This window comes from Silene latifolia, chromosome 11, assembly GCF_048544455.1.
Source record: "Silene latifolia isolate original U9 population chromosome 11, ASM4854445v1, whole genome shotgun sequence".
Classification (NCBI taxonomy): domain Eukaryota; kingdom Viridiplantae; phylum Streptophyta; class Magnoliopsida; order Caryophyllales; family Caryophyllaceae; genus Silene; species Silene latifolia.
This window is the reverse complement of record NC_133536.1, coordinates 204,286,768-204,299,285: the sequence shown is the minus strand read 5'-3', so window position 1 is coordinate 204,299,285 and position 12,518 is coordinate 204,286,768. Positions and strand designations below refer to the sequence as shown.

Genomic DNA, 12,518 nt, shown 5'->3' with positions numbered 1-12,518 from the left:
TGCAGAGGCGAACCTAGTGAGTAGCAAGGGATAGCGGCTGCTACCCCAAACCCAGAAAATTAAACGGGGAAGATGAAGTTTCGCTACCCCAGTACTGTTTGCGAAACTATAACAATAAATAAGACTGCATATAAAGCATCAATACATGTGTGGTTTAGTGGTAAAGTATTGGCATTCCAGTTAGTGCGGCTGGAGTTCGATTCCTACAAATGCCTTACCTTTTAAAACATTTTTTCCAACTCATATTTACATGTGACGGAGTTCGATTCCTACAAATGCCTTTTTAATTACATATCCTCTTATTAATAACCCACTAGATTATTATTTTACAAATTATTACTCCGTACTTGTCTAAAGTTTTGGTTATAAATTACATATCGTACCCTATCTTTTATTAGTAACATCTATAATTCTACGCATTTTTCACCTAAAATAATGTCATTATAGAGGATACAAGCACAATCATCAACCTCAACACAATAAGCGCGGAAAGTCGGAAATAATTTATCTTTTCAAGTTGAAAAATATGATTATTACAAAAAAATTATATTCTTATGTCTGTGCTTCTTTTATCGTAAAAAATGTTACAAAAATTTCGCTACCCCATATTTTAATTTCTGGGTTCGCCCCTGTGCAAGTGGAATGGCAGGTGGGGGTATCAATTCCATCCCACTTGCACTATCCATTTGCATTTTGTGAGAGAGATACTATCCGTTTTCAGCTTGTGACGGATAGTGTCCGTGTTCATGAGAAGGGCGAGTGGAGATAATTTCAACATCTTAATTCTTAGGGCTTGCCTGGATTTCATGGAATAATTAGGGGGTAAATTTTTATTGGATGATAATTACTAGGGAAGTTAATTATTTGGGTAATGAGTTCCTTGAATAGGTTTGACATATAGAGGAGTAATAATTACTGAGGGCTTGCTTGGATTGGGGGTAAAAGGGGGGAAATGAATAAGGGAGTAATATGTAAGGTATGTTTTACATGTTTGGTATGTGAGTAATTATTCACCTCCCGAATCTATTACCCACATAAAGAGGTAATACATTACCCACCCTCCCCCTGGATAATGATTAAGGGAGTAAAATATTTTCTCAGTAATTATTACTCCTATGCCAAACATATCTTCAAGGAACTCATTACCCAAGTAATTAACTTATCCATCCCCCCTACTACTGGCTCGCTTGGAATGGGAGTAACTATTAAGGGAGTAATAGAGCTAAAATGAACTAAAAAATGGAGGGAAAGGATGAGAATGAGAGATAGAAATGGGGAAATATAGTGTAATAGTTCCTCCATTAGGGGAGTAATAATTACTTGAGGGGGAGGTAGGTAACAATTACTCCCCTAATGGAGGAACTATTACACTATATTTCCCCATTTCTATCCATTTCTATCTATCATCCTCATCCATTCCCTCCATTTTTTAGTTCATTTTAGCTTTATTACTCCCTTAATAATTACTCTCATTCCAAGCGAGCCCTAAGAGAATAAAAATTCTCAAAAGTTTTCCCTCCAAACTTCACCTACTTATATAAGGAAAGAAATAAAATGTTCCCATTAAACTATAATCTTTTTCTTAAAGCATGACTTTTTTTATTAAATTCTAAATTATAATTATATAATGTTTTGATCAAAATAAAATAAAAGGAGTATAAAATTATAAAATACAAAATCGTTAATTTTTCTTCGAAAATGACTTAATGCATACTTAAACTGTATAAAACAATAAAATAATATTATTACCTACGTGAAAAAACTCATTAAGATAATTTAAGCAAAGTTATAAAATAAAATCATTAACTTTATGTTAAAAAAAAATTCATGACATACTACGTTTTTTTTCTCATATTAAAGTACAATTAGGCGAAATATAAAAATGTGAAGGTATAAAATTAGGAATGAATCCTCCTATATACTAAGAGAATAAAATTCTCCAATGTTTTCCTCCAAAATGTATCAAGCTAAATAAGAAAACAAAAATACTTCTTTCTTTAAATTATTATCATTTCATCAAAATATAACCTTTTAATCAAATAATTGTATTTTCTTTGAAAATCTAAATTATAATATTTTAATTAAAGAAGATAAATTCACTATAATTTTATAAACTGTAAATCTCTAAATTTTTGTTATGTATTATTATATATGAGAGAATGACTTGACACATTTTGTATAAAATAAAATATTAAACTGATATATTTAGCTTCATCACAAAAAAAATAAAAAATCATTAACATAGTTTGAGAAAATTTATTATTTGTAATCATTAGTTTTATGTTAAAGAAAAAAATCATTAAACATATTTTATAACTTTACTAAATTTTCTTGATTAGTTCATAGCTCATTTTTTTCTCATATCGAAATACGATGAGTTATATGAAAAATATGAAAAATTAATAATGTATCAATTTATAATATTTAAATAATAACTAAAAACAAACATCTATATATACCGCAAATGTGCGGGATTTACACTATTAAATACCAATAGTATAATTGTTACATTCTCTAATATCCCTATCTAAAAAACCGCGCATTTGCGCGGGATCTATACTAGTTAATTATTACCCAATTAAAATTTATCCCTTAATTATTTCATGCATTGCAGGCAAGCCCTGAGTAGAGGTTTTTACTCCCTTAATTATTACCCAGAAGAAGGTGGGTAATGTACTACCCTTTCATAAGAGTAATAAATTCAGAAAATAATTACTATCATACTAAACATGAAAAAACATATCACCTTACATAACACTTTCCTATTCAATCCCGTTTTATCCTTAATCAAACCAAGCGCTTAATTGAAAATAGTGCAACAACACGTGTGCCCCAAAAAAAATAGTCGCACGAGGGAAACATAAGGCCCTCACGCATTCTTCGTCAGAATTGATTGGAACACAATCACACAAGTAATCAACTGTCACGAATTTGGCGCCATTTAATCCTTGAAGAAATTAGGGTTAGTATTCTCATCTTTTGCAGCTATTACAGTACATAATTATGTTCAATTAATTCCGGTTTCTTGAGAAATTTTCGATTTTGCATTTTTTTTTTTTTTTGTTTAATTAATTTTACTGAAGGTAAAACAATGGCAACGGAAGCGGAAACAGTTAAGGACAATCGTAACACCACCTTTGGCGACGATAATCGCCGGTATTAATCAAAGTTATTGCTATCGTTATCGTCATTATTAAATTTATTTATTATTAGTATTACTCTTATTTGTATGTTTGTTGGAAAATTGATAGGGTTTTGGATGTTCATTACACTGATCATAATACTAAGCTATTTGTAGAGAATGGGGTTCTTGTTGAGGAAGAAATTACTCGAGGTCCTTGTCAAGTTTGTCAGAATTCTGGGTAATCTACTACTACATCTTTGTTTACCTTTGATTAAAATAAATCGATTGCAACGGAGGGACTATATGTTTTGGAAACTGGTAGGGATACTCTTGTCATTGGTCAACACCCAAAAAAATACTTTCCCCGTCCCGGTCAATTGTTGTCCTTTGGTTTTGGCACAAAGACCAAGGAAAGAGGAAGGGGTCAATTACTAAATGTCAAGTGGAACAAATTGAGTGTGAATAATCAAATTGTTCATCGAGTTCATTCTTAAAATAGAAAGGACAACAACTCACTGAGACACCCCAATATGGAAAAAGACAACAAATGACCGGGATAAAAGGGAGTAAATAAATTAAATTGTCAATTTTGTATTGTTGAGTAGTTTACAGTTTAGATAATGCTAGTGGTGCTGATTTTCCCTAAATGTAATGATTATTTGAATTTAGGCTTTCGGCTTACACATGCTCTTCCCCACCAAAGAGATTACCCCCTTCCGATGCAGACAAAGCAGGCCAGTCAGCGCAAGATATTGAAACCGCTAAAGTAGCATTGGCCTACTACAACACTAAACATGTATGTTATCGTAAAATTTCTTAAGCGTTTCCATTCTTATAAGCAAGCAAGTCATTAAGACGAGCCTGTAATGTTTAGTAATTTCTAAGTTGTATCTTTTGATTGACAGAAAGTCAATTATGAGCTGGTTGATGCCGGTACGAGCATTGGTCGTTTGTGGGCTAGTGGACTTTGGTTTCATTGCAATTTTAAGGTTAAGATTGAGGGTTCCGGTGCTTCATCCACCAAACTCTTTTTTGCTGAGTTGAAGATTGCCAAATATAAGCAGAAAACTAAAACTACAAAGTTTTTGGTCACTGCCTGTCGTCCCTTGGAGGGTGAGAAATGTTTATAATGTTATTAGCAAACAATTCTAAAACTATGTAACAACCATTGGTTTTCAATAATTGTTTTGTAATGCAAGTAAATTATTATTAATCTTTTGCAGGTAAAACAACTTCACCATGCGAGATGTGTGAAGATGACACTCTACAACATCCGACTTGTGGATTTCGTCAAGGCCGTTACCCATATCAGACACGCGCATTACGCCCTCGTGGTAAAGGGAAATTCTCCTAGGGAGCAAGCATTGAAAGGTGTCGGAGTATAGGGGATAGGGCAAGGCACCACCATTGTAGTCTGACCCTAGTTATTCTAGAGTAGACATAGATTCCCCAAGTTATGGAGGGGTATATTTGGTCTTATTAACACAAACTTCTCTAGAAGTTGTTAGTAGCTATAAATTTGGAAGAAATGGCCTTTTATGTAATTGCCGGCATTACTTTGCTTTTGTGCGTAGATACATTTTAAACTCTGGTTGTATGGGAAGTATTTAACGATTTTAGCATATTTACACGTGCGAGGAAGCTCTCATCATGCCAAGGATATGTCGCTGCTCATAAATGGTTAGCTTTCTCATGCAATGCATGAAATTTTCTAAATTTTGATCCTTTCTTTATACGTGTAACGCCTATGGCTGTTTTCTTTTGGTTAGTTGCTTGGTGGTTGACTTGTTAATTCCTATCAACATCAGTGGATTTTGCAGCAGCATTGATCTTCCATCTTCTTATGTCACTATGTTTTTGTAGTACTTTTGGTTTGAGGGAGGGTTTAGGAGGCATTGGCTCCTTTTCTTTGAATATACAAGTGGAAGGTGCCTTACACTTTGTTTGGATAATGTAAACTACTACTCCCCTTTGTAGGCTGCATTACCTCTGGATCCTCACATGGGTTTATTGATGGACGACTAATGTTGTTTATGATTAAATCATGCTTCAATGATATAGTATTATGCTACAAAAAGCTTTACTACAAATGATCCTTGTTGATCAGCTCATCAGCAAGTAGTAATAGTAGTGTAATGTGGTTCATAGTATTATCTCGTCACCATAGCATGACACTAATGTATTTTTTTTGACCACTTCAGAAGTAGACGCGTCTGCAGCAATCAATTTTTTTTTGGCCCGCCAGTGATTGTCTATTTCTCTGGGCATGCAACAAGACATTGTTTTTCTACCACCACATACGGAGTAAGCCTTTTTGCTGTTGCTTCTCACTCCCTATCCTTTTATTTTAACCACTCTCTTCCTTATCTGTTCTAAATATAGATATGCTCCAGTTTCGAGTTTCAACCAAGTCAGTGAATCTCTGTGAAAGTACTTGGATTTGACAGTATGATACGTTTAGTTCTGAAAAGACAAACACCAGCCACACAAAACTAAAAACAACTATTGTGGTGTGAATTAATGTCTGAAGTTGCACCCATACTTAATTAACAGTCGGACTTTCTGACTAATAGAGATCATAACTTTTGAATGATGGTGAAATATTGGATAGTGCAACTACACCCTGGCCTGTAGCTGTGACTGGTGAGGAATAGTTCTTTTCAACTTTCCTTAAATGATGTGATTCGTGATTGATACATCTTAAGTTCCTTACACAACCCAATAGACCGTGCTAGTATCATCTAGTGAAATTGCTGTCAATCCCAGGTCTGCTTACAAGATTCTCGGCTTTTGCAAAGGCTGACTCCAACATTAATAATAGTACCTGCCTGATTTTCATATCTTGGCTTAGGGTCGATAGTATACTGAGCATTTATTGTTACTATTAAGGTGTTATTGTGTGCTCATGTACTCGCAAATAAACAATCTTTTCTGCAGTTTATGGGGTATAAAATCCCCTTAAAATAAGGGAATGGCGTGAAACGAAGAAGACCACTAGCAATGGGGAATCTGCATAGCATTGTCTTGGTTTTGAATTACTTTCTCTTTGGTTTGTAGGTTTCTATTGTGACATATCCACTTTTGGTCGTGAAGGTAATGCTCGCTGTAAGATTCAGTTTTCATGTAATCCTCCAAGAGACAAATAAGTTTCAAATTCTTTCTTCTTTTAAACAATCTGGTGAGACAGTAATGATTTGTATTCCAATTGGCAGCATTTGACATCTTTTAGGACAATTGGATATATCTTTTCTATCGAGTGCTATTTTACGTGTCTAATAGACCGTGGCCAGGTGCATCTTTATTATAGAGGTTTTTATATGATGCAAAAAACGAGGGGTTTGCATGTTTATAAGTTTTAGTGTTTCGACAAGATTTTGTAGTCATTTGAATGAGTGAACATATAATTGTCATGGAAGATCCATCTATTTTCCTTTTAAAAGGAATTTTACCTGTGAAGTAAACTTTTACAGTACAATAAAAGGAAAAACTTGTATTTACCTATGCTATATCATGTGCCCCTAAGCATAAATGCGACTCCAGTCTACGTACATGATGACATCAAGCTTAAGCTAAATGCTGACATATTTCCTCATTCTACCTTCACGTGTTTTGCAGAGGCTTCGGGCAAAGAATTTGCTGAAACAGACAAGAGGCATCAATACGAAAGGTTTACTACTTCACCTTCTCTTTGTATGTACTCCTGACTGCAACTGAATTGCCTCCTTGAATGAGGTTATTTTGACCTTTACCTGACTACAAGTAGATGTGGAAGGGCATAACTGGAAGTCTCCAGGCTTCGATAATTTGTAGAGTTCATGTTAACCTTTCTGCAGCAGAATTGAGGATGCATTCTGCTCTGCCTTACTCTTGTTTCTCTTTATTTTCCCGTGTCTACTTTCTAGTAGTGAGGAGGTAATTATTTAAGATGTTTACTTGTAAGGCTGTCTTGGACTCTTGGGTGAGTTTTTAAAGTTGTACGTATGTTGGCCATATTTTAACATAGGATAGTCTCAAGTTATGAAGAAAGCTAGGCCGTGATGCAGAAAGTTAGGCATCTCTATGTGTCCAAAATTACTGATGATTTTAATTGCAAGATTTTAGCTAGCTATCTATCACTTGTGTGTTTGCAGATTTCAGTGTGTTTTGAAAAGCCGTCATTTTAGTGATAGTAGCTAAGCTTGGTTACATCTTCCTTTAGGTGAAGGGACGCTTTATGCGCAACTGCTAACCCATAGCATTTGGTTCCACCGCCCGTTTATTATAAACATTCACTCAATATGCCATGTAAATGCATCATCCAGCGAGTCCGTCTTAGACAAGTTTGACTTAGGATTAATAACCGTTTTTGGTGACTCATTCCCACTTCTCGTAATAGATTCATTTATTAGATTTTGTTAATTAATTAAAATAATTTTGGTTCATATATTCAATTTGGTCTACTCTCATCCTAGGTTGCGTACTATCGTTGAATGACATGTTTGTATGGGTGTTCGATTGCCCACTACAATTGCTTTGATTTTGTTAGATTATCATGTATATATGAATTCCGAAGCATCACAAGTCACTGAGTAATTTATTTGGTGATTAAAACTTGTTACTCTGTACACACAACCCCAAAAGAGATGAAGAAAAGTCTCCACCTCGTAATGACACACCGGGAAAGACTCAAGAGCTATCTTCCTTGTGCATTCGCTTGGCCATGGTGTCCTTCGTGGCAATAGCATTATCACAGTTGCTAAAAGAAGAGTTCTATGCAGGGTACTTCAGATACTATTGCATAACCATCTATCGTTCTGGTAACCCGATGGACCCGCAGCCGGATCGACCATTTGATTCCACCCGACACGGAAACTGAACCGTGTACGTACCAATATATCATCTTCTCTGGCCCCAACTCCCAACACCAAACATGACGGTCAGCGCTAAGCCGAATACCAAGTATGCCTTTATGTTCAAAAGGCAATAATAAAGAGTGCACCTTGTGAGTATCCCATTTTGTTTTGTCCGTTGTCACGAGGTCTGCTACCAGCAATTCCTCACCTGTCTGTCCACGCGGCGACAACACAATCCGCTTCTGACCACACATTATTACTCGAACTGTCTCCTACCCTTCCCCCAAAACATCGCATATCACGGTCTTGGCCTCGTGATTGCCCTGCCATGTGTAGCATGGATTTATTATTTATACATCCACCTCGGCCTTCCTGTATTCCTTGTTTATGAAATAAGAGCTTACAAAATATGCTGTAATTGCAGGCAGATCCAGGGAGTTTGTCATGTCCTCCTTGCACAACAGGGGCACTGCAGGCCAAGTCAGGTTCATCCAACATATATTTAGGTGTCGTTTGGTTGCATGGAGGAAGTTGCATTGCCTAGGAAGTGATAAATCACATGATTTTAGAATTCATGTGAATTAGGAAAAGTTGTTTGGTTGCATAAAGGAAATGCAATTCATGTAGGCATTCCCACTTACCTAGGGGGACCTAGGTAAGCAACTTCCTCCATTATGGAGGAATTAGAGTTCCAAGGTAATTCTATTTCATGTGAATTGGGGGTAACCAAACAAGTTACCCATTTTGCAATTCACATGAATTGGAATTCCTGTGTTATTTAATGGGTAACCAAACAACCCCTTACTGTCAAAACAAGCCCCCGACTCATGGGGGCTTAAAACGTGAACCTTTTCCTCCAAACAGCCTTGTGTCCCACACTTGCAACCGAGTGTTGGACTTGTAACAAAGCACATTTTCTTCATGCCCCGCAGTCATGGTTATTCAGTTAACGATTTCCTTTTTTTTGGTTGGACTTTTCAGTGGACTGAAAGGATTAAGGGTATTACACAATTATCGGATCAATGCTTCATAATATGTGTGTAGGCTCAAGTACATCTTTCAATCGATAATGTAATAAAATATTGCACACGACCCCAACTGTAGGTCTGAATTTGCACCCTTACTTAAAGTTTGTCTGTGCCCATGGTTTTAACAATCGGACATTCTGACTCAGAGATCATAGATTTTGAATGATGTGAAATATTGGAACTACATCCTGGCCTGTAGCATATACGGGTGAGGAATGGTTCCTTTTCAACTTTCCTTAGATGATGTGATTCATGATCGATACATCTTCTTAAGTTCTTTACACGACCCAATAGATCATGCTAGTATCATCTATTGAAATTGCTGTTGATCCCAGTTCTGCTTACAAGATTCTGGGTTTGTGGAAAGGGGTGATTCCAACATTAATAATAGTACCTGCCTGATTTTCATATCTTGGCATAGGGTCGATAGTATACGAAGCATTAGAGGTTGGCATTTTTCTTGGTTTCGAAGTTGTAAATAGCAAGTTTCCATTTGAAACCTGGATTTAGTTTCTCTTTGGTTTGTAGGTTTTTTTTACTGGGGATGTGCGATCTTGAAGCTCACTATTGTGAGTTGTGACATACTCTATTATGCAAGAAAACGAGGGATTTGCATGTTTAGAAGTTTAGTTTCTCGACAAGATTGTGTAGTCATTTGATTGAATGAATATAATGGAAGATCCATCTATTTACTTTTATGAAGTAATTTTTCCTGTAAAGTTAACTCTTTGTATTTACCTGTGCTATCTCATGTGCCCCAAAGCATAAATGCGGCTCCAGTTGACTTACATGATGACATCAAGCTTAAACTGAATGCTGACATATTTCCTCATTCTACCTTCTCGTCTTTGCAGTCTAGGCATCAGGCGAAAAACATTACTGGAACAGACAAGAGGCATCGATACGAAAGGTTTACTACTACACCTTCCCTTTATATGTACTCCTGATTGCAACTGAATTTCCTCCTTGATTGAGGTTGTTTGACTGTTACCTGGGTGTAAATGGAAGTCTCCAGGTTTCGTTAACTTTTAGAGTTGATGTTAGTCTTTCTGTAGCAGAATTGAGGAATACATTGTCTTCTCTCCCTTACTCTTCCTTCTTTTCTTGTTATTTTCCTGTGTCTACTTTCTATTAGTGAGGGAGTACTTATTTTAGATGTTTAGTTTTAAGGTTGTCTTGGGTGAGCTTTAAAGATCAACGTATGTTGCCATATTGACGAAAGCTAGGCCGTGATACAAAAAGTAAGGCATATTTATGTGTCCACATGGTTAGTACAAGATCACTGATGATTTGAACCGCAAGACTTTTAGAGTTCATTGGGTTACCAAAATGTTGACAGCTTACGAGGGAGGTATTTTCACATTGTGATGAACCTGCAAACCGCAATAACGGGAGTTTGTCATGCCCCTCTTGCAAAATGTTAACCGCAATACTCGTATGTTGTAATTGCAGGTAAATCCTGAATAACAGCAGGAAGTTTGTCATGTCCCTCTTGCATAACGGGAGCACTGTAGGTCTAGTGAGGTTCAAAGGCGTCATATAAGTTAATTTGATGTTGTGAATTTCAGAGAGAGCATTATGACTTTTATTTGCTTCATAGGTCTTACTGGAGACCGACTCTATTACTTGTGTAATGCTGGAGCATTACGGTAATTACTTGTGTAATGCTTCATAGGTCTTACTGGAGACTGACTCTATTACAAATCGTTTTTTTTATGAAGTGTCGAATGTAATTCCTGAACTGTTAATAACTCATATTCAGTGTGTATTGGTTGAGTTTGGACCAGTTTTAATTTAACATCTGGAGGATTTGTGGCATTGTTTAATTACTTTAACATATGTAGACGATAGTTGAGATACGTCAAGACTATGATCGAGACTTGCAGTCTCGGAAAATCCAGAGGAAGGCAAGAAAAATGGCAGATATAAATAGACATTCATGCAGTCATTCGTGTAAATAGGTTTCATGTGTCGGCAAATTGAATAAATGAGAGACAAGTCGCAATTGCAAATCAGTAGTTTCAACATAAAAACAGCAGTACATTAATTTTGCAACATAAAAACATAAAATCATTCAAAGGTGTATACTGTATAGCAACACCGGATTGTTTTTGATATGAAAACAAAAGATAGAAATACTAAATTAGACAAAGTTCCAACATTAACCGACGGAGAAAGACAGACACTAGACGATGAACCGTGGTTGGTTATATGCGGTATGACTTGACCTTGGGCAAGAAATAGTCATGCAACAGTAGACTAGTTGAATAAGTCTCAGCACACCACACCTCCTCCAATAAACTGTGCCTAACCACATTAAGCCCATTGCCGAGGAAACTCTTCTGCTTGTCGCCATCTGAATTTTGGTAGATCCAAAGCGGTTCAATCTGCTCACCTTGATTAAACAGTGAGTCATCTTTGTATTCTCCAACCAAGACGACAGCATGAGTCTCGGGTATTCTTTTTCTGTATTGTTGTACATCCCGACCCATATAGGGCGTCTCTCCAGTCGGTGAGTAATCACGGTGAATCCGAAATGAAGCCAACAATGTAAAATCATCAAGTTGACGTCTGATATCATCTACACATAGATGCAGTGGATGCTGAAAATGAGCAAAATGGTCTATTTTGACTTTTAAACCATTTGCTAATGGAACACCTTTAGATTTTGCATATATTAGAAGGCGTTCAATGCTCTTAATATCTCCATAAACAGCTTTGTTCTCATCTTCCCACCTCAAATAGTCAACTAGTTGGTAATCAGGTAGTTTTACCCGACCACCATTCACAATGTTACAATATGCAATCCTAAGATTGTAATCAATGTGCTTCCCAAGTGCAGCATAAAGACATTTGTCTGAAAACAAATTTTAAATCACATTGTTAATTGTCATTAAGCTTACAAAGCAATTTTTCAAATCACACGTCATTTAATTTTGTTTACCTTTGATTAAAAAAGATTATCAAAAAGAAAATATAAAAGCTAAGAAAATAATTAAGACGAAGGAGGAAGATTGTTCTGTTAAGCGTCAGATAAGGTCATATACTTTCATACCGATCCATGGTAATAACTAATAACAACACATAAAGTAAATTTAATCAAGTATTTATCTTTTTGAAGGAAAATTTAATCCGGTATTTATGTGTAGTATTTGAAATATATTAGCAAATTTTTCACAAGATGGTTCAAGGGTCATGTAAGGTCGTATTTGAAATATATTAGCAATTTTTTTTAAAATATATTAGCAAAAAATTGAATAAGTATCAGGCTAATTGTAGATTTATTTTATTAAATAGACCTACTACTATTATATTAGCAATTTATTAAATGGTCCTACTCCTAACAAGCGAATATTTACCGCGCCGTTGTTGAGTTGCGTCCTGAATTATCTTCACTGACTCAGCACCATCGCCAACACAATTCCATATACGGACTATTTGATCCCTTTTCAAACAACACAAAAAAAAAAATGGTTAAGTTGTCATAAATCAGAAATAAAATGAGATATAAACTCATTTGCTATTGCTAAGTCT

General features: G+C 35.8%; 2 protein-coding genes across 4 annotated transcripts; both read left to right on the top strand.

The window, feature by feature from the left end:
- The first annotated feature begins 2,816 nt into the window (after positions 1–2,816).
- Positions 2,817–4,743, top strand: LOC141612395 (uncharacterized). The gene is made up of 6 exons (XM_074431157.1): positions 2,817–2,962; positions 3,084–3,156; positions 3,252–3,362; positions 3,794–3,920; positions 4,030–4,237; positions 4,348–4,743. The coding sequence occupies exons 2-6, from the start codon at positions 3,092–3,094 to the stop codon at positions 4,476–4,478; spliced, it is 642 nt and encodes a 213-aa protein (XP_074287258.1). The 5' UTR covers positions 2,817–2,962; positions 3,084–3,091; the 3' UTR covers positions 4,479–4,743.
- A 67-nt stretch (positions 4,744–4,810) lies between these two features.
- Positions 4,811–10,782, top strand: LOC141612397 (uncharacterized). 3 transcript variants are annotated; one of them, XM_074431158.1, is made up of 7 exons: positions 4,811–5,077; positions 5,326–5,428; positions 6,182–6,217; positions 6,740–6,791; positions 8,381–8,441; positions 9,839–9,894; positions 10,437–10,782. In XM_074431158.1, exons 1-7 carry the CDS (start codon positions 4,968–4,970, stop codon positions 10,445–10,447), a joined length of 429 nt encoding a protein of 142 aa, XP_074287259.1. In that variant the 5' UTR covers positions 4,811–4,967; the 3' UTR covers positions 10,448–10,782. The 3 variants fall into 3 exon arrangements, 1 of the variants encoding a protein (XP_074287259.1); XR_012529080.1 differs by lacking the exons at positions 4,811–5,077; positions 5,326–5,428; positions 6,182–6,217 and adding exons at positions 6,224–6,414; positions 7,882–7,984 and having other exon boundaries at positions 8,381–9,894; XR_012529081.1 differs by lacking the exons at positions 4,811–5,077; positions 5,326–5,428; positions 6,182–6,217; positions 6,740–6,791 and adding an exon at positions 6,798–7,984 and having other exon boundaries at positions 8,381–9,894.
- The last annotated feature ends 1,736 nt before the right edge of the window (positions 10,783–12,518 follow it).

Excerpts from the sequence above, each read along its gene's own strand:
- LOC141612395 (XM_074431157.1), top strand. The coding sequence starts at position 3,092 with ATGGCAACGGAAGCGGAAACAGTTAAGGACAATCGTAACACCACCTTT. Across the intron at positions 3,921-4,029 it reads CCTACTACAACACTAAACAT|AAAGTCAATTATGAGCTGGT; the intron begins GTATGTTATCGT and ends TTTGATTGACAG. Across the intron at positions 4,238-4,347 it reads TGCCTGTCGTCCCTTGGAGG|GTAAAACAACTTCACCATGC; the intron begins GTGAGAAATGTT and ends AATCTTTTGCAG.
- LOC141612397 (XM_074431158.1), top strand. The coding sequence starts at position 4,968 with ATGTCACTATGTTTTTGTAGTACTTTTGGTTTGAGGGAGGGTTTAGGA. Across the intron at positions 5,078-5,325 it reads TTACACTTTGTTTGGATAAT|AAGTAGACGCGTCTGCAGCA; the intron begins GTAAACTACTAC and ends TGACCACTTCAG. Across the intron at positions 8,442-9,838 it reads GGCACTGCAGGCCAAGTCAG|TCTAGGCATCAGGCGAAAAA; the intron begins GTTCATCCAACA and ends TCGTCTTTGCAG.